At 35.4% G+C, this 22,458-nt stretch overlaps 1 protein-coding gene across 7 annotated transcripts in view; it reads left to right on the forward strand.

Moving 5' to 3' along the window:
• The window catches only part of KCNN2 (potassium calcium-activated channel subfamily N member 2), a 180,299-nt gene that overhangs the window by 3,270 nt on the left and 154,571 nt on the right, over window positions 1-22,458 (forward strand). For all 7 annotated transcript variants that reach the window (XR_011964428.1, XM_072597187.1, XM_072597192.1 and 4 more), the window contains exon 3: window positions 153-248. Coding sequence is in view for 6 of the 7 variants with exons in the window: in XM_072597187.1 (XP_072453288.1) it covers window positions 153-248 (96 nt within the window). In the remaining variant the exon portion in view is untranslated. The remainder of the gene's footprint in view (window positions 1-152; window positions 249-22,458) is intronic.

The raw sequence follows: 22,458 nt of genomic DNA on the forward strand, positions 1-22,458 counted from the left end.
CGTGGTCTCAGAGGCAGAGCGAAGGCAGGTGGGCAAAGAGGGTTCACTTCCATTGCAGAAACTGCTTGTCTCCGTGTGTCATTATAGGGGGTGTCAGTGAAGTGACACACCATTAATGTGGTTTTGAAAGAAAGTTCTTGTCTCTGTTTCAGGCATCCCTATATTCCCTAGCTCTGAAATGCCTTATCAGCCTCTCCACGATTATCCTGCTTGGTCTTATAATTGTGTATCACGCCAGGGAGATACAGGTAACAAATATGTTGCTTTTACAAATTATGAAAATGCTTCCTTAGTAGAAATGAATGAACCAGTCAGACTTAAAAAAAATTTTTTTGAGTTAATGGACATAGCTTACAAGTCTAAGAGAGTAAACTGATTTAAAAAAAACCAAAGACTTGGTGTTTTGAAGTATTATGGTGATTTTCAGCTTAAAAGTTAAATAGAATGTTTCTTGTTTTCCTCAACAGAGCTATAAATATCTATATAGGAACAGAACTACTTGAGTGGGTAATTTGACTCTAGAAATTCAATTCTTTCAGTTATTAAAACAGGTTCTTTCTCTTCTCCTTCCTCTTCATTCTCTCTTTTCTCTAATCTTTAAGGCTTCTATTTCTTCTCATGATGTTAGCATGTTTGATGCTTTCTTGTTTAACTTCAAATTCGTGTTTTTTTTTCTTTTTAATGAATTTTATCTGTTTTATTCCTTTTCAAATGAAGGGGTATGTAGGTGAAATCATAGCCATCTAGTGGACAAACTGCAAAAGTAATTTTCAGTGAGCCAAGTGTTAAAAGAGGGGAGAGAAGTTAAAAAAAAAAAATTTAAGTATGGTTTTTCAGCCTGACTTTTCTGCCATTGGTGTAGTTAATGAGTATTCTATAAATTGTCATAGAACGTTCTTTCTGTCTTTAAACTGTTACATCCATAGATTTGGCTTAATGTTGGAGTCAGGAAGATATGAGGTCAAGTTTTGTCTCTTGATATACGTTGTGTGACCCTGGGCAAGACAAGTAACTTCTCACTGTCCCAGACAACTCTGTGATAAGTTGCAGTATATTTATGGTTTTTAATTGGAATGGGAGAAATTTTTCCCCCTGTGAGTTCTCTAAACCAATGAAACAAGGGCAAATAGTCATAGATTTTACAATCTATGTTTCATTATTGACACATAGATGTTTTGAAGTGAATGCTTTTTATATTGAAGGACTAGAGAGATTTGATTGATTCCCAGGGTTTCTTATATAAATATATCTTGCAATTCTATGACATTGTTATAAATATCATTTTAAACATTAAATCTTCAAATTTATGCTGATGAATGCTTTCCTTTGGGAGCTATCTTCTTATTTAGGGTGTCAGTTACTACTTTCATCTGAATAAATTTGTATTTATTTTAAATTACCATCTAGCAAACATGCACTAACCTTGAAAGGGAAAAAAATCTAAGATAATTTTAAAAAATGCATATGTATGTGTATACATATATGTGTGTGTGTGTGTGTATAATTGTGGGAGCAGTATATCATCACTGCTAGTTTTGAATTAATCTTGAAAATCTCAAGGTATCTGGGATAAAGGAAGGTCACATTTTGGAGTGGTAGGATTAGGGGAGAAGAGCAGAAGTTAGGTACAAAGAATGAATAAAACTTTACTGACAGAGAAACTTCTTTAGTCCTAGGTTGTACAACAGTGGATTATTCTAGGAAAGAGGCATTATATTGATATTTTATGTTTTAAGGTAAGAGGTAATTTCTAAAATTGACCATGTTTTCCTATTCTTGTGCTTAGAGGGCATATCCCCCTCCAAAACACAAAAATGTTGCTGAAGCACAGAGCTGTTTTTCAGTTCAATTATACAAATATTTTGGTCAATAAAAGGCAAGATTTCAGTAGTATATAAAACTACTTTTTCTCAACTTTGAGATTTTGATTAAGAATGTCATACACTTCTTAATGATTTCTTCCCCTATAGTTAATATGATTATATTTCATCATCAAACAACTTCACATAACATTTTGATTTCAACCCTAAAGCACAATAGTTTCATTAAATCATTCTACAACCTCATAAGACTTGAAACGCTCATGGTAACCATTACATTTCATGACTTAATATTTTCTTGGGGAAGGTTATAAGAAACAATGAGAAGGTGCATTTTGCCTGTGTGTTTCATTTATCCATAGCAAAAGTATCCTACTAACTAAAATGTTTGAATTGCTATCATTATTGTTTTTCTCTGTGTGCAAGATAAAACCATACAGAAATCTAAAGCATGTTAACAAAATATTAATTATATATCCATGAATAATTTTGGTACTATATTAAAAGAGTCATAAGTACTAAAACTTGGAAAAGTTACTCTGCAAGAATTAGGGAAATGTATTTGCCTTAGCTGAAATGTAATAACTTTCGCAAGGACCGTTTGTCCTAATGAAATTGATGCTAACATTGAAATAAAGTAACATTTCCTTTTGCCTATTGGAAGCACTTCAGTGTGTTTTACTGTTTCTATCAAGTCAAGGCAACAAACATTTATTAAGCACCTTTTATGTGCCAAATGCAGCTCACAGGCAATATACAAACAATATATATTCAATATAAATTGGAGATAACGACAGAGGGAAACACTGTCATTTAGGATTGGGAAAGGCTTCTACAAGTTTGAATTTTATCTGAAACTTGTGACACAAAACACAAGATTACAAACTTTTTAATAAATTCAGAATAAGTATTTAACAATATCAGACAATTATCATGTGTCCAATATAGATATGCAGCTTTTAAATTTCATGTTTTCTTTAAGTGTTTTTTCTTAACTGAAAATCATTTTATCTCTGGTGTTTGTCTTTTTTAAAAATAATTTTTTATTTTTATTTATTTATTTTCATTTATCAGCTGGTAATAAGGAAGGAAAGACAGACAGAAGGAAGGAAGTAAAGAAAGCAGGAAGGAAAGAGGGGAAAAGAGGAATGAAAAAAACACATTGAATCCACCAAGTTAGAAAGTAGGGGACTACAAAAGTGTCCCCTTTTAACCATAGAATGGATTTAAGCATGTATGCAAAATATCACATATAAATTGGCATTGTAAATAATAAGGAAAAGGTCCATTTCACTTTCTGTAATTATTCAATCATGTCCAACTCTTCACGATTCCTTTTGGGGTTTTCTTGGCAAACATACTGGAGTGGTTTGCCATTTCCTTCTCCAGTTCTTTTTATAGATGAGGAACTGAGGCAAACAGGATTAAGTGACTTGCCCAGGGTCACTAATAGGTGTCTGAGGCTAGATTTGAACTCAGACCTGACGCTAAGACTGGCACTGTATCCCTTGTGCCATCTAGCTCCGCTTTTCACCAAGTGGCAGCTAATCACATGTATGTAGTGCTGACAATGTACGTCCTGCATATATTGGTTCAAGTTCAACTTCTGTGTAAGGTATAAAAAAGCCTCTTTGATTTGCCAAACATGTTAGTATGTTACATGATAGGAAATCAGTATTTTGTGAATGGATTTCTTTTTCAGAACTTCATCTTGAATTTATTTTTATAACCTAAAATACCCAGCTGTCGTTTTTGACAGCTTCTCTTTTTGTTTACCATGCTGGTCTCTTTCATGAATATGATTTCTTATCATATTGGTGGAGAATAAATGCTTTTCAAATGTTTTGTATTTAAAGAGTTGTAAAGCCACTAACAACATTATGAGAACTTAGCCTCTTCATTAGGAACCTTGGGGAATCAAGTTTCAAAACTGTCACTGAAACTTCTAACAAAGTATTTAGGCTAAATACAGCAAAGAAATACTGTTCAGTGGAGCACAAAAGGGGGAAAAATTGTGGTAGTAAAGTTTTTAACAGTGGAATAAATTCAGATTTGATGTCACATTTCAGCACCACAGACAACTCTTCACCTTTTGAATCAGCTATAGTTTATATAATTCCTAATGTTTATATAATTCCTACCTTTTATACTTTTTCAGAGTTTAAAAATATCCAACATTTAGTTGCTTTCTAAAGTCTAAGACAAGACAAACTGATATAGTGGGATTTTTTTCATAATGATATATGTTATAACACAACTACATAATAAATTCTACATTCTGAATCCATTTGCAGAGTATTTTTTTTGGTTCTTCACATAAATGCCTCTTAAAAAAAAGAAACAATTTTATACAATACTAAATGAAAACTGTGTGCCAAATGTGTAGCTTTTTAATCCACCTTCACAATTGAAATGTGGTAAATTACAGAGGGCTTATGGTGATTTTTTTTAAATCACCAGAAGTTGATATTGGAGATATTGCTTTAATGGATTAATTGCAAAATGCTACTTTCAAATAATATTTAGAACTTTGATAAGAATGATGACTTTAATTCTACTGTTTATCCTCTTCATGCTTTTATAATTAATATTTTTATAACTTTCCAGTGTGGAAAAAGTTTTAAATCTGAATTCACATTCATCTAGGATGCAGCTAAGTAAATGTACTAGTATTGCTGAGAGACAACATGGCTGAGAGAGCTGGCTTTGGAGTCAGGAAGACCTAATTTCAAGCCCCACTTCTGCCATATGCTGGCTATATCATTCTCGGCAAGTCAATTAGTCTCTTAATGTCTCATCAACTCTCTCTGACCATAAACTTGCAAAGTTGTAGCACATTTGCACTGATCGAATGCTTCACCAAGAGTTTACTATACAGATGAAATCACAAGTCTGAACAAACCAAAAATAAATAACAGACAGTATTACAGATTTGGAAGATTGTAAGGTGAATAATAATCTACACAGTAATACAGTGCTTCATCAGTTCATGTCTATTGTCTGATAATCAGCCTTGTTTAATTTGGAGGGAGACGCTCATCACTGGTTTGGCAACAGGGCAAGAAAATAATTGGACATAGGAACTCTTTAAGTTTAAGTAATTGAGAGATTGTGGTATATTTTGGTCAAGGAAAATTCCTTATTTTATGGATGGGAAACTGAGTCTCAGAAATATAAAATGACTTGCCCCAGGTCACACAGGTAATTCCAACCCTATCTGTTCATAGCTATGTGACTTGTGACAAATTGTTTCACTTTTATGCCCTCAGCTTCCAAAAGGTTAGACAAGAGAGCTGATCTCTGAAGGCTCTTTATACTCTGATATCTAAGGTCTATGATTCTAAAACCTGATCTAGCTCTGGCATTCCATAATTCTAACCGCCCTCCCACTTCAAGCTCTGATATTCTCTGATATTCACACCTCTCCTGACTATGGCATTCTATGATTCGTGATTCTAAGGTTCCTTCTAGCTCTGGTAATGTATTTCCTCCTGTTACATGACCTCTCTCAACTCTAGCATTCTATGATCTAAAATTCTAAGGCAGCCTCGAGGTCTGACATTCTATGAATCAATGTTGCAGAGTTGGGATTTGAACCAGTGCAACCCCCTTCCTGTCCCTGCTATATACGGCTGGGTCTTATTTCTGGGGGAAGAAATTGGCCTTATTGTTTAAGTTGATAGTTTGTTTTTTCCCCTCATTTTTCTTTCAATTACATGAAAAGATACTTTTCAACATTCACTTTTGTAAGATTTTGAGTTCTAAATTTTCCCTTTCTCCCTTCCCTCCCACCTCCCCAATACAGTAAACAATATGATATAGGTTATACATACCCAATCATGTTAAACATATTTCCATATTAATCATATTATGAAAGAAAGAACAAAATGAAAAACCATGAGAAAGAAAAAGCAAAAAAAAAAGTGAAAGTAGTACACTTTGATCTGCATTCAGACTCCATAGCTCTTTCTCTGGATGTGGATAGCATTTTCCATCATGAGTCTCTCGGAATTGTCTTAGATCATTGTATTGCTGAGAAAATTGTAGTTGATCATCTGAACAATGTTGCTGTTACTATGTACAACATTCTCCTGGTTCTGCTCACTTTACCCAGAATCAGTCCATATAAATCTTTCCAGGTTTTTCTGAAATCTGCATGCTCATCATTTCTTATAGCACAACAATATTCCATTACATGCATATACCATAGTTTGTTCAGCTGCTTCCCAACTGATGGACATCCCTTCAATTTCCAATTCTTTGCCACCACAAAAAATAGCTGCTATAAATATTTTTGTACATGTGGGTCCTTTCCCTTTTTTTTTTTTTTTTTTTTTTTTTTTTACAGTCTCTTTGGGTTACAGATGTAGGAATGGTATTGCTGGATCAACGGGCAGGGCACATTTTTATAGCCCTTTAGGCATAATTCTGTTTTGCTTTCCAGAATGACTGGATCCATTCACAACACCACCAGCAGTGCATTAGTTTCCCACATCTTCTCCATAAGTTGAAAGTTTTTAAAAATGTCTCTGAGCTTCTAGTCATTTACAAGTGTAACAAGTTTTAGATTCTTTTGTGGAGAATTGATCATATTGACAGTATTCTGCTGCCATTTAGTTCAAAGAAATCACACATGAGAAATTTGTCAGATTTCCCTTTTGTCATTTACTTGACTACCAAGAGACTGTAAAATTCTCCCTCTCCATTGCTTTTAAGTAAAGATATCTCTATTAATAGCTATACTATTTGATCTAATTTGTGCTGAGACCCTAAATTTTTTAAAATTCTATTTTCTCACATTTTAGGGATGCACAGCAGGGCATCCATGGCTTGAAAACACATGGGAAGGAAAGAAGGAAGGAAGAAGAAAGACAGAGAGAATCACTTAGTGTTTAGTATTTCTTCTCCACCATCTACACTTTCACACCTTGCCCTACCCCCAACCACAGTCAATTGCAGTAGTTGGATAGCTATCATAGTAAGGATTTTGAGAGTTCAGAAGGCACTTGAAAGCCTGCTTATCTGTATAGGACACTTATAATAAGTGGTTGCTTTCCAAGCTGAACAGAAAATACATAATTGTTTTTTTCCCCCATATCTTTCCAACTTCTGAAAAACTTATTACTTGGCTGATGCCTTTTATATGTGAAATTCTTTAAAGAAACGATGATATCCTATTATAGACAAATCGTCTTATTCCTATTCATTCACTAATTTCTGATAATCCATCAAATAATGATCTGATTGATTTCCAATTTCAAAGACAAAATAAACTGAAGGAATGTATTAATTTCAGGACGAAGACAGGGAAGAAGAGATTTTCCCAGAATTGTTTTTATGCCCCTGTTATGCCAGTATTATAGAGATTTTATAGACTGACACCTAGGGGAGATCAGTAAAAACTAACAAACATGAAGGGGATATTTTGCTATGTGATGTTAAGAAAAACAGCAAGTGTCAATGTTCATCAGCGTATTTCACCTTACCTGAAACAAGACTCTCAGTTCTTGTAACTTCATGTATATACACTGTAGTAACAAAATCACTCGGGACTAATTTATTCTACCTACCTGTTTAACGACCTTTGCATTATTAATGTATTTGGTACTAAATAAAACCATCCTGATGTGTTTACAGAGTAGCAACACAAGTGAATTAGGAATGATACTTTTAGGTTTACTACAAGTGGTTTTACTTATGCTTTCTTATGTAGGTCACATCACAGCATAGAAAAAAAAGGCACTGCCAGCAGAAACTATTATAAAACTAAATTTGGCAAGCTACCGAAAGAGGCTCTAAATGGATTTAATGAAAAGGCAATGAAAGTCAGATACTTTATAAGTAATCAATTCAGTTTGGGAGGTTTTTTTTTAAGCCTGATAAATATTTTATTTGCTTTCTACACATGGTGAAGAGACATCCTCTTGTGGAAACTCTCCACTAATACAAATTCACAGCTTGTCAATTTATAGTTTTAAAGAAGTGAAAGATTGTGGCATGTCCACTGTCTCACAGGTAATATATCTACAGCCAAGCGGGATTTAAATATGGGTTCTTCTAACTCTGAGGCTAACCAATACCCCACTTTTTTCCTTTCTAAGCATTTAATAAAAATACCATTTGTTTCCATAAATAATCTAGATTTTTTTTAAAAAATCAAAGTGTATGTCTTCTCTTGGAAAAGGAGGTTAGATTATCATTTTATACTTCAACATCTCCCCAATTATTTCTTAAATGAAGCTGTTTCTAAGGAACTTGCAGTGGAAGTACTATAATGTTATCATATAGGTTATTCCCTGGAAAAGTTGTGAAACCATTGTTTCTGACATCTCCTTTGCACTTTTTCATACTGAATTAGAATAGTTAAACAATGCTTTGATACCTGTGAGGTAAAAGTTAGGTATCTGCCTCACAGGGCTTTTGCAAAAACAAAAGGTGATCTTCCTTTTATGTAAAGGATTTAGAGTATTATGTGGTACAGTGCTAGAGTGCTGGTTGTGGAGATAAGGAGACCTGAGGCCAAATCCAACCTCAAATACTTCCTAGTTGTATGACCCTGACTGGGCAAGCCATTTAACCTCCATTTGCCTCAGTTTCCTCAGCTCTAACATGGGTATAATAAAAACACCTGCCTCCCAAAGTTGTTGTAAGGATCAAATGAGATATCTGTAAAACACTTAGAACAGTGTCTAGCACATAGTAGGTGCTATACAAACATTGGCTATTATCTTCAACAGCATCATCATACCTAGAACAATGAGTTGCCAGTGAAGCTGGAATATATCAATGGTTATAAGTTAAAGAATTCCTGGGAGAGTAAGAAGGGGCCAGAATTTAGGAACTTTAAATGCCAAAGGACTTCATATTTGATCATAAAGATAGTTGGGGGTGGGGAAGTATTGAGAAAGGGACTGACCAGTTGGGTGCTTTAGGAAAATCACTTTGGTCCTCAATGGAAGGTGGTTTACAGTGGAAAGAGACTTGAGACAGAGAGATCAGAAAGGTTATTATAATAGTTCAGGCAGAGGAAATGAGGACTTGAACTAGGTTTGTAGCTTGAACTATGGTGGTGGTTATATGAGTGGAGTGAAAGCAATCTATATTAGTGATATTGTGAAAATAGATGTAATAAGATATAGAAACACATTGGATGTGTAGGGTGAGATGGATTGAGGAGTTGAGGATGACATCAAGTTTGTAAGCCTGGGTGGCTGAGTGTTGTATCTGGTCAGTAACAGATTAACTTCTAAGCTTCTTTTTCCACCTTTCTTTTTTTAAAAAGTATTATTTATTTAAAAACATTCTTTTTCTTAAATTTTGAGTTTCAAATTCTTTTCCTCCCTGTCATCCCTCTTCTATTCACTAAGAAGGCAAGTGATATAATATTAATTATACATGTGAAATCATGCAAAGCATTTCCATATTAGCCATATCAGAAAAATCAAATTGAGAAAATCATACTTCAATTTGCACTCAGAGTTCATTGGTTCTCTCTCCAGAGGTGAATAGCATTTTTTTCATCATGAGTCCTTTGGAATTATCTTGGATCAAGGTATTGATCAGAGGAGTCAAGTCTTTTATAGTTGATCATCATTGCTCCTGCTATGTACAATGATATCCCAGTTTTCACTTCACTTCGCCTCAGTTCATATAGGTCTTGCTATGTTTTCCTGAAATCACCACCCCCATCATTTCTTAGAACACAGTAGTACTCCATCACAATCATGTGCCACAACTTATTCAGCCTTTCTCTAGTTGATAAGCATCCCCTCTATTTCCAGTTCTTTGCCACCACAAAAAGAGGTACTAGAAGTATTTTTGTTCTTATAAGTTCTTTTCCTATTTCTTTGATCTCTTTAGAGTACAGATAGAGTAGTGGCATTGCTCAAAGGGTATGCAATTTTATAACCTTTTGGGCATATAGTTCCAATTTGTTCTCCAGAATTGTTAGACCAGTTCACTACTCCAGCAATATTTCATCAGTGCACCTATTTTCCCACATTCCTTTCAGGATTTGTCATTTTTGATAGCTGTGAGGTAGTACCTGAGAAGTTTTTTAATTTGCATTTTTTTAATCATTTAGATTTAGAACATTTCTTCATATGACTATAGATATTGTTATTTCTTCTTCTGAAAACTGCCTGTTAATATTCCTTGACTATGTATCAGTTTTTATAAACTTACTTGTTTCTTGTATATTTGAAAAATGAGAAATTTATCAGAGAAACTTGCTATAAAATGTTGGTGTTACTTCATTATCTATGATGCTATTTAGCAAAATGTAGTCTCCCTGATTATCTCTTGTCATTAGATCTATTTTTGCTTTTGCTTTGTCTGAGAACTTGATTGCTAGCTTTGCCTTTTTTTTACTTCAGCTGAATCATATTAGATTCTGCTAAAGCCCTTTATCTCTGTGTGTTTAGATTTCCAATGTGTCTCTTGGATACAACATATAGTTGGATTCTGGTTTCTAATGCATTCTACTGTCTGCCTTCATTTTATGGTTGAACTCATCCCATTCACATACACAGTAATGATTACTAACTGTGTTTACCTCCATCCTATTTTCTTCTGTTTATCTTTCTCTCTTTTTTTATCTTGTCTCTCCTCAAAAGTTTGTTTACTTCTGATTACTGCCTGCCTTATCTCCCTTTTATCATCCCTGCCCTCCTGCACATCTCCTATCTCCTTCCCTTCCTATTTTCCTATTGGGTAAGATAGATTTCTATGCACAATAGAGTATATATATTATACACTTCCTTTGAAACAATTGTACTACATTTTCCCCTTCACTATAAAAACTCTTCTGTGCACATCTCTTTTACATGGAAAATTTCTCCCCTCCCCCTTTGTTCACTCCTTTCATTTTTTTTAAATCATCCCAACATAATCAGTTCATACCTGTGTGCTCTGTCTATGTAGACTCCTTCTAACTATCTTAATAATGATAAGATTCTTAGGAATTTCATGTATCATCTTCCCATATAGGAATGCAAACAGCTTAACTGTATTGAGTCTTGTGTTTAAATGTCAGATTTTCCATTCATCTCTGGACTTTTCATCAGGAATGCTTGAAAGTCCTCTATTTTATTACCCCTGGAAGGGGTACCCATTTACCCCTGGAAGGATTTTACTTAGTTTTGCTGAGTAAGCTATTCTTGGTTATAATCCTAGCTCCTTTGTGTTCCAGAACATTATACTCCAAACTCTCCACTCCTTGAAAATGGAAGCTGCTAAATTTTGCCTTTGTTTTACTCTTTCTTGATGTTTCATGGAATCATTAGCTTCCAGTTGCCCAAATCTAATTTTTAAGGAATTATTTTCTTCAGGGAGCTTTTGTACCTTTTTTTCTATTCTGAGAGGTCTTTTCATCAGTGAATTTTTGTGCTTCTTTTATCATTAGACTAATTCTGTTTTTAAGGTGTTATTTTCTTCAATTTTTTTTTTGGTGCCTCTTTTACCAAGCTGTTAGTTTTTTTATAATTATTTTGCATCACTCTCATTTCTTTCCCCAGTTTTTCCTCTACCACTCTTATCTTTTTCTTTAATGCTTCTAGGAATTTTTGCTGGGTTTATATCCAGATAGCATTTTTTTAAAGTTTTAGTTATAAGCTGTGTTCTCATTGTTTTCTTGTGAATTTATGTCTCAATCTTCCAGACCACCATAGTAGCTTTTTAATGGTCAAATTCTTTTTGTTGCTGTTGTTTGCTCATTTTTCAAGTTTATTTCTTGACTTTGAACTTTATGTTAAGTTGGGCTCTGTTCACCTAGGGTTGAAGAAGCACTGTTCTAAGCTTCAGGCTTTTTCATGCTGCTATTTTCAGTTAGTTCTGGGGATCTGCAAGTTTTCAGTGCTTCCAATGTGGAGTGATTCAGGAAAAGTCACTATTCACCAGGTCTGCACATTGATTTTTACACAAGAAGGGCCCCTGTTCCCTTGCAGCCACAAGTGCCAGCATTACTTCTCTTGACCCTAGATCTGTGACCAGGTCCCCTGTTCTCCTGCAACCACAAGTAGTATGTTGTAATAAAAATCTGCAGTGGAGAGAAACTGAGGCCCAAAGGTCAGAGCATGATCGTTTATTAGCAAGGTTTACAGTTGTCAATAAATGCAATCCCCAAAGCCCCTCAGTGGCCGGGGATACATTAGAACAATTGGAGCAGTCTTTTATACAGTTAGTAAAGGTGTAGGGTAAGTTTACATTTGGCATAATCATGCTGACTTGTTTACAAAAGAGGGTTTCCAAAGTCCATGGTAAGGGGGGAAGCACAGTCAATATCCTCTGGAAAGTCTGAAAAATCCTATGTCAGTGACCTTATACCAAAGTAGTCACATGCTAGGTTTATGGCCAGGCAGAATGTCTTATGACCTTGTTGATTCAATGGGTATGGGCAGAGAAATGGGGAAGTTAACATCTTATAAACTCCAGTGTTAGGTAGTCATACTGTCCTTTAAATCAAACTAAATCTTAAGTACTCATTCTACTGATGAAAACTAAACTAGGCCTCCTAATTCTTAATCTATCAGTAATAAATAAGTAATAGAATGATATCAAAGTTAATACTCCTCTTTGCCTTGGAACTGTGATGAGGGCCTCTGCTCCTTTGTTATCTGCCACAAGCATTCCTCTCTGCCCTGGAACTATGACCAAGAACTGCATATGGGTACGAGAATTCTCCATCACTGCCAGTTATACCCAGTGCCAGCAAGGGGTCCTCTGTAATCTCTTTCTGACCAATTGTCCAACCCCCTTGCCTTCTCTGGGCTGAGAGTTCAAGAAGCTGTTACTGCTGCCATTGTAACAGCCACATCCAAGGTCCATTGCTGATGTTACTGCCACATGCATTATGGGCTGCTCCCACCCCATTGTCCCAGACTCTCTTGCTGACTTCCTAAGTTGTCTTAGCCTGAAAAATGTCTCTCTGATCTTTTGTTAACTCTGCTGTTCCAAAATTTGATTTGAGGAGTTATTTTCAGTTGTTTGGAGGGGAATGTTTGTTAGGAGACTTCAGTTGAATTGCTGCTTCTAATCTGCCATGTTGGCTCCACCCTTAATTTCTGAACTTCTTATTCGCTACCTGATACACAATGGCAAACATTTGTTAATTAGAATACAAATAGTCCCAAAGAGTTAAGTTAAAAGTGAACAAAGGAAATACTTTAAGTAATGGAAAATTCTGGTGTTTAATCACCACTTCAGAGACCAAGGATAGCAAGAATTTTCAAAGGATTATGTTTAAAGACTGAAATTGATGGCCCTTTGCTTCCTTTCTGTTTCTTGTTATACATTTATGTGATATTAAAATAAATTACCTTGACTAAATCCATTATAATTGTGAGGGCATGGAGCCAGGGGAGTATATCATAGATGCCAACCTTGTTGTATGTTCTACTTGCCTCACTGAATTCTAGCAAAATAGGCTACTTTTAAAAATTAAGCCCTTTTTTTAAATACAGTATACACAGTAGACTTTTACATTTTTCAAAAGAATTTCTAACATTTTCTCTAGATTCTTTTCATCTCTCAGTTTATGATCTTATGATCTCTTGAACTTCAGGTGATTTGTAATTTATCACTGCTAATCTCTCGTTTCAAACAACATACTATTAATCTGCTGAATTTTAAACTTTGATTTCTAAATTTGTATTGGGTAAGTAGTTAAATCTTGAGTAGAAGAAATGATTCATTTTGTCCCACTCATGAAATAGAATGAAAACGTTACTGACAGCCATACTTTCTTTAACATTTGCCAAAGTAGTGTAAACATTAATCATTATCTTATTCATTTTACAAGCATTTACTGAGTGCTAACCAGAGTCACTGTGTTAAGTGCTCTAAGGAAGACAAAGACTTTGACCACAAGAAGCTGAGAGATTTTTAAAAAAGATAAAACATATCCATAGTTAAGTTATAATATAAAATAGACTACTTTAAGAAAGCTACAAGGTACTAAACAGTTTCAAAGAAGGACCACATTTTACTGTAAGTAGTTTAGAAAATTCAAATTACTCTCTGTCATTAAATTAAGCAGTTTGGTAGAGAAATTATCCTATAGGCCACTATGATCTTAGCCACTAGAATGCAAACTGTTGTTGCTGATTAATTAAATTTTTTTGGTCTTTCCTAGACTTTTGATTTCCACAGTGCGTGAACTCTCTCTAATAATACAGATGTATAGTAAAATTTTATTTATAGTTTAAGAGATTATCTGGGAAACTAGGAAGTTAAAGGATTTATCCATAGTCACACAGCCGTGTCAGAAACAAAACTCAAACCCAAGTCTTCCTGGCTGTGGCTTCCGCTGTTTCCATGCCATGCCTATTCTAATGCTGTCCTTTAAAGGAAACTAATGGCATACTATGCTCACTACCAGGCTTGCCCCTTTAGTTTAACACAATTATTTTGAACAGTATAAATTATCAAGTAATTTTTTTATGAATATGGCTATAGTTTAGTATTATTTTCTTAACTATCCATTATAGCTTCTAATACTAAGGAAACTATGGATGATTAATCTTTAAGGTAAAGTTTTTACTGAATAACTTGTGGGATGCAGGAGATTGAACTTTTTCTAGCACTGAATAACCTACTGCAATAAATTTTTTAAAAAATTAAAATAAATGAGTTTTCAGCTTCTTACCTGTACATACCAGATGGGTTTTTTTGTGGAGATCAGGTAAGAAAATGTCTACAAAACACTTTGCAAGCCTTAAAATATTACGTAGTTGTCAACTATCATATTGAACATTTCATAATTACAATAAGAATATACATGTACAAGGAATGCTATAAAGCCTATCTTCTGAAATGTATCTAGCATTTCCAAATGTTTATTTGGATAGTGGTATTTAAGGAAAACTTGATTTAGTTTCATTCTAGCATCTAAGAAAGAGTCTTGGTATTAAAGAAAATAATAAAACAATGAAGCATTTTTATCATTTGTGATTAGTATATTTTTAAGCTGGATCTGATAGCTTAAAAGCTTGAATTTATCTATTAATTTTGCATGCAATATTACAAAATTTTTAATATTAATGCAGAAAAGATGGCATATTTTAGTTTTATTCTTATTCTTCTAAAACTACTCCTCTAGTGAACCTCATTAATCTCGTTTTTCAGTATCAATCAAGGTATCAAATGAAAATGCACTGTACATATATATATATATATATATATATATATACATATATATATATATATATATATATATATATATATATATATATATATATATATATACATACACACACTCACATATACATACACACGCACACACGGTCAGTCCTTAACTTTTCCAGAGGTAATGCTCCTGGAAAACAGCACAAAAGTAAAAAATGCAAACGTTGATACATGGAACCTATGGAAAGTGGGGGTTTGAATTAAGAAAAATTGTAATTTTTAGCTACAGATTGCTGAAGATAGACTTTTCTAGGTACAATTCTTTATAACAAAACATTAATTCCATAATACGTACTTTTCCTAACACATGAAATAACCCATAAAATGCAGTACACAAAATAAAACTGGTAACAGGTGAAACAGTTTTTCTCAATACTTTCCTCCATGTTGAGAATATAATTAATCATTGATTCATTAACATCAAACTCACAGCAACAGCAGCTCAGACATTCTATTCTGGTTAGAAGCTTATCTAATATCTTTATTTTCTCACTAAGCCACTTTGTTTGGGCTTAGAGCCCAAAAGATTTGCACTATGTTTTAGGGGAATAACTGCAACACAAAATATGAATTTTAAAGGCAACAATGAAAATATGCAACAAATGTAAGGGAGCTCTAACAGTAGGATGAAAAAGACCAGTGAAGTACCTAGTAGGATACCAGCTGTTCCACAGACTTGTGGGCATCTTGCTTCTCATTTTTTTTCTTTACTGCTTATAGACACTAATGTGCCTGGTTGCCAATATGAAAACAAAATTGAGTTTACTAATACAATCACAGGAATGCTGAAAGTTAAGCATGCTAATGTTGAGGATTGACTGTGTATATGTGTGATACATACACACATATTTTATGTATCTTGTAGTGTAAAGGGGAGCTTCTCAGATGTTTGTTTATTAAAGAAGCTGTTTCCATTCCAGAAGGAGAACTCCCTATGGCTATATTTAATTCCCATATTGTAAAAGCCCTTGACTCTCAGATTCCTGTAACATTTGAAAAAAGCTTATGTCTGGCTGCTCATTTTTCTCAATACTGGAAAAAAATGTCCTATTTTAGATATTTTTATTCTTTTCTATTTCATATATATATATAAAACTCAAACTATTTTCATGACTAAGTGTTGTCTCTTCGATGTGTGTTTTTGTGTCTGTATAGAGGAAGAACCAAACATACTTCTTTTTATAGTTCTGGTCTGACTGTCTCTGTCTCTCTAAAAGCAATCTTGTTTGGTAGCAGTAATTTCTAAATAACTTGGGCATCTAGTGTTGCTCTTGGCACTTTTATACTAACTCAGCAAAAAATATAGGGTTAGTATATCTCCCAATATCCTTATTTTAAAAACTGACTATCTAATCAGTTGTTAACTGATTATGAATGGCTAACTGCTTTGCAACCCTTTTCAAGCAACAAAGGTTTTTACTCCCTCTTTGATTGCCAGCTGCATAGGTGGACAATTGGTAACTAACAAGAAATTTAACTAGAACTACTCAATAAATGAAATCTTTCTTTGCTGGAAATAGACCTTCAGGTATGAACTAGAATGAGAACAAAAAGTCTATAAAGAAATAGCCAATGAAATAAAGTAGTTTTTGCAGGGGAAGGGTGGCATAATGTTGGATGAGAGAGAGTAATATAATAAAAGATTGAGTATGTATTTTGACTCAATAACTTCTGGATTATTCATACTTTTCCCCTCTCTTAATTTGGATAGTGGATACCAATCAATACTAAGTCACAAATTACTTTAGCAAGTGAAAGCTTCTTTTAAGACAAAAGGGAAAAAATCATTGATAGATGAGTTGATATGAAATGTAATTGTGAAGAATTAGGATTTTGGGGAAGAACAGTGTTCAAAAATGTTCAAAAATCACTCCATTAAGGTGTATGTCTAGTATAGGTAAGGGTCCTTTCTAACATATTTATGTAATTTGCTGGAAGATTTTTAAACTTCTTTTCACTTAGGAGTTTTCAGCTAAATCTGAGATTCACTTTCAAACACTTTACTCAGGAGAATTTGAGGATTTACAATAATTCCATAGATCCTTGTGTCCACAAAGTAAGAGTACAAAGGGACATCTCACTTCATATCAGCTTACCTGTCAGTGATTTTTTGTTGTTATTTTAAAAGGAATTTTCACCTGCTAACGTTGTTTGGGATTAGGCATTGATTGGTGTCCATTACCCGAATTAATAGAGTGGAGAAGTGTGTATAATCCAGAAGTTACTTGAATTTAGCCAAAATATACATGCATGCCTCTGTGATATTATTTTCTTTCTTTCCACCTTATTTCTACTATCCCCTGCAAAAACTGCTTTATTCCATTGGCCATTTTTAATTTACTTTTTGTTCTCCTTCTGGTTAATAAACAAACACTGGACAATGTGATACTGTGATGGTTCCAGAAAGTTGCTCTCTCCTGGACAAGCCTAAGTGGCAGTCTAAAAACGGAAAAAGTAAAGATACTACTTTATAAAGATAAAATTGGTACCTTCTGTCTAGGAATATCCTTGTCACAATAGAACTTGTGACAACAGGTCAAACCGCACTACTGTAGAGAGCAGAAGCCGGTATCCAGTTAAACACATACCCCTGGTTTAAGAGAGGTAATGGATCAAGACCAGGGGATTTGTTCAAGAAGGAGAGGCAAGCGAATACTAATTTGTCTACTACCCTCAACCCCAAACACACCTATCCAGAACTGGTACCTTTCCATCAGCTCTTTCCCTTCTTGAATGCAGACCACCAAATTATAGCTACACCTGACAGGGATCTCTTTGTTACTTCCCAAATGTAGTCACTATGCAGGAGGGCTCTTCAATCCTAAACTTCATATAATCTCAGGGTTTACCAGGACTTATCCTTTTCATGATTCTGTAATCCAGGCATATAACTCCCCACCCTTCCCCGTTAGGCCTTCCAAACTGAAAAAATAATGAGGTCCTTCACCAAGATCTCCCTCTTTTACCCTTCTCCTCCTTTCCTATAAACCCATGCCTTTGGCTCGCATCTTTTCCTTCACCCCTGTCTCCCATAATCAGGTAACCCTTCTTGCGAGGACAATCCCTCCATAGGCACAAGTGCCTCCATTCCATACCATCTTCTCCATCAAATTGTACCCTGTATCCCTTCTCTTAGCCTTCCTCTTTCTGCTGACTACTTCTTTCCGACATACAAGTGTGCCCATGTCTCCTCAATTCTCAAAAATTCCCGGTTTGATTCATCTATCCCAACTAGTTCTCCTATCACCTCTCCTCCCTTTTGTAGCTAAACTCCTTGAGAAAGCAGCTTATACTTGTTGACTCTCCTTCTTCTTCTCATTGTTTACTTCAGCATTTAACTTGAAACTACTGTCTCCAAAGTTGCTAATGATCTCTTAATTGCCGACACTAAATTTTTCTCAATTGTCATCCTTCTCAACCTCTCTGCAGACACTGTTGATCACCCCCTTCTGCTTGCTAATCTCTTTTCTCTTGGTTTTTGTGGCACTATTCTGTCCTGTTTCTCCTACCTATATAATAATTGGTCCTTCTCATTCTCCTTTACTGCATCTCCATTGAGGACATGCCTACCAACTGTTGGTATCCCCTAGGGTTAGCCCTGAGCCCTCTTTTCTCCTCCTTCTATACTGTTTAAATATCATTTCTATGATGATGATTCTAAAGTCTGTTTGTCCTGACTTAACCTCTCTGCTGACATCCGGATCCACATCTTCAACTGTTTATTCACCATCTTGAATTGGATATCCCGCAGACATATCCAAAACTGAATATATTATCTTCCCCCCCAAATCTTCCCCTCTTCTTAACTTTCCTATTACTATTGAGGATACTACCATCTCCCTTTCCACCCATATTCACAAAATAGGTGTCAACTCCAACTCTTCACTTTCTCTCCTCCCCTCCCCCCCATTTCCAGTCATCTTTTTAATATGCCCCTTGTCTCCTCTGACACTACCCCACCCTGGGGCAGGCCCTCATCACTTCATGCCTGAGCTACTGCAATAGCCTGATGATTTGTCCTCCAATTACTCTAATTCATAATCCTTTAGCTATCAAAGTCATCTTCCTAAAGCACAAGTTTGGCCAGGTGGCCTCCCCTACTCTTCCCCACACCCCAACTTAAGAAACCTTAGTGTCTTCCTATCACTTCTAGGATTGAATATCAAATTCTCTGTTTGGCTTTTACTTCACTATTACCCTACCTACCTTTTAAGGGTTGCTAGGCAGATAGAGTACTGTGTTTGAAGTCAGGAGGACCTGGCATCAAATTCAGCCTCAAACACTTACTAGGTGTGTCATCCAGGGCAAGTCTCTTAACCCCATTTGCCTCAGTTTCCTCATCTGTAAAATAAACTGGAGAAGTAAATGGTAAAGCACTCCAGTATCTTTGCCAAGAAAACCCCAAATGGGGTCATGGAGCGTCAGACAAGACTGAAAATGACTCAACAAAAGCAAAAACCTACCTTTCCAATCATCTTTCAGCTTATATCTCCTCCCTGACCTGCTCTGAGATCCAGTGACACTGACATCCTTGCTGTTCGGACAAGACATTCCATCTCACCCTCCTGCAGTTTTCGTTGGCTGTGCCTATACCAGGAATGTTCTTCCTCATCTCCTATTGAATTCCCTAGCATCCTTCCATCTTAAGATCTCTCTTAATCCTTGGGCTTTCCCTTTGTTGATTATTTCCCATTTATCCAGCATGTAGGTTGTTTGTACATAGAGCTTACGTTGTCTCCCCCATTAGACTGTGAGCTTTTTGAGAGTAGGGGCTGTCCTTTACCTATTTTTGTATACTCAGCACTTAGTACAATGCCTGGAATATAATAGATGCTTTATAAATGTTTCTTGATTGATTTCAAACCTGTGTTCTTTTATTGTCTTTTTTTTTTACCTTTATTTCCTTATCTCTCTCAGCCCTGTTCTACTGAATTAGCTACTTCATGTTTGTCATAAACTCCAGTCGTTCCCTGTTACCTCCAGGATCAGATATAAAATCCTTTTTCATTCAAAGCCCTTCAAATCCTTTGTAGTTTTCTAGTGTTCTTACACTTTACTCCCTTCCACAGATTCCAGAATCCAGTGATGCTGGTTTTCTTGCTGTGCCTGGCACACAACCTTCCTTGTCCCAGCTCTCAGCATTTTCCCTGACTGCTCCCATTCCTGGGACCCTCCCTTTCCTCATCTCTACTGCCCACTTTTCTTCTAGTCTCAGTTAAAATTCTGCCTTTAGCAAGAAGCTTTTCCCAGTCCTTTGATTTTAGCACCTTCTCCTGGGATTTTATTCTTGCATATTTTAGTTGTTAGCATGTTATCTCCCTCATTAGACTGTAAGAGATATCAGGAAATTCCTTAGCTCAGATATTCTTGGAGAGTAATTCCTTCCACTTAGGTTTGATGGACGATCATTAAATCAAGACATAAGGCTAGAAGATAAAAAGTTTAATTAGCATCAGTAGATAGGGAAGTTGCTGGGTAGCTAGCTACTACAGCACAGGAAGATTCACACCTATATGGGGTTTTACACAACTTTTATGGCTGGTGGCTAGAGGAGCCTGTCACGTGAGGCTGCTCAGCCACTTTCCATATTTCAGAGGTTGAGTGGTAGGCACAGGTTGTCAGGTGATTTCGTTGGGGGGGGGGAAGCCGGGGAGGGGGGGAGCCGGGGGGAGGGGGGAGGGGGGGAGAAGACGGCTAAATGTCCTAACTTTGGAGTAACCTTGGTGTTAAACAAGATCAAGTCTATTCTAGGGAGTTTTCCCTGTAATTCAGCAGCTAGGCGTCTGTTAGATAGAGTGCTGAGCCTAAAATCAGAAAGATTTCATCTTCCTGAGTTCAAATCTGGCCTCAGATACTTACTAGTTGTGGGACCTGGGGCAAGTCACTTTAACCCTATTTGCCTCAGTTTTCTCTTCTGTAAAATAAACTAAAGAAGGAAATGGCAAACCACTCCAATATCCTTGCCAAGAAAATCCCAAATAGGGGTGTGAAGAATCTGACATGACTGAACAATAAATTTTCTTGTAGTTAATCTCATCAGAATGTCTTGGTGAAATTCAAGGTCTAAGCCGGTAGAGACTTCCTTTTGAGATGGAATCAGGCTAAGAGTAGACCTCTTTGACCTCTAAGGCTCTGATTTCTGGGGAGATGTTTTCCCTGCTCTCACAGCACACAGGTTTTGTCCATTTTCTCCACAGATTCATGAGAGCAGGGTCCATTTTTTGTCTGTTTTTGTATCTCTAGTTCTTAGCAGAGCTCATGACACATAGTGGTACCTAATAAGTGCTTGGGGCAGCTAGGTGGCTGTGGATAGAGCAAAAGATCTGGAATCAGGAAGACCCGAGTGCAAATTCACTCTCAGACACTTCTTAACTATGTGACCCTGGGCAAGGACACATACCCCTGTTTGCCTCAGTTCCTTTATCTGTAAAATGAGCTGGAGAATGACAAACCACTTCAAATGGGGTCACCTTGGACGGAAGGGTCTGATACTACTGAATGACTATAAACTACTTGACTCATTAATCCTTAAGTGTCACTATGGCTTAATCTATAGTTTTCCCCCTTCCTTTTAAAAATAGGAATGTTCCTTTTTAGCTTTACTTGGAATTCTTAAATTGTAATTGTTAATTGAGATGATTCAGATGTGAAGATAACAGATTTTAGAAATACAAATAAATAGAATAACCTGACTTATTGTACCTCCCATCAGTAATGCCTTTCTTAGGTAAAGCAAAACATACAAAATATATACAAAATTGGTCTGAATGCATCTAATATTAATATTAATTTTTATTAATTAATATTATGTATATTAATAATGTACAAAAACAAAATATTAACATAATTTTTGTTAATGTTATTTTGTATATTAATCAAAATTACAAAATATATACAAAATTGGTCTGAATGCATCTAATATTAATATTAATTTTTATTAATTAATATTATGTATATTAATAATGTACAAAAACAAAATATTAATATAATTTTTATTAATGTTATTTTGTATATTAATCAAAATTACAAAATATATACAAAATTGGTCTGAATTTCAAATTTTAATATTAGCTCAGATTCTTCCATCAAATTACTGATTTTCAAAAACTCTTGGAATTTCTTTATACTTAAAAATAATTGTTTTGAGGAAAAATTAGGTTCATAGGCTTTTTCAAGATAGAAGGTTCCTTAGAGGTCACCTACTCCATACTGTCTCAGAAGTGCATGCTAAGCATGTGTCATAGGGCTATGGATTGAAAGCCAGAAGGGACCTTACAGGTTATCTAGTACACGGCTTCTTAAATTTTTTCCACTCGCTACCCCTTTTTGCCTTTCAGCAATGTTGGATGGACTGTGTGACTTGAGGGCATGAGCAGTGCAAAGTGTGCTGACTTTGTGTTCCAAACCAAGGTTGCACTGAAGTTGCTCCATATAAAAAGGGGCAAGGTCTTCCTGA

Source organism: Notamacropus eugenii, chromosome 3 (assembly GCF_028372415.1).
Source record: "Notamacropus eugenii isolate mMacEug1 chromosome 3, mMacEug1.pri_v2, whole genome shotgun sequence".
In the NCBI taxonomy this organism is placed as follows: domain Eukaryota; kingdom Metazoa; phylum Chordata; class Mammalia; order Diprotodontia; family Macropodidae; genus Notamacropus; species Notamacropus eugenii.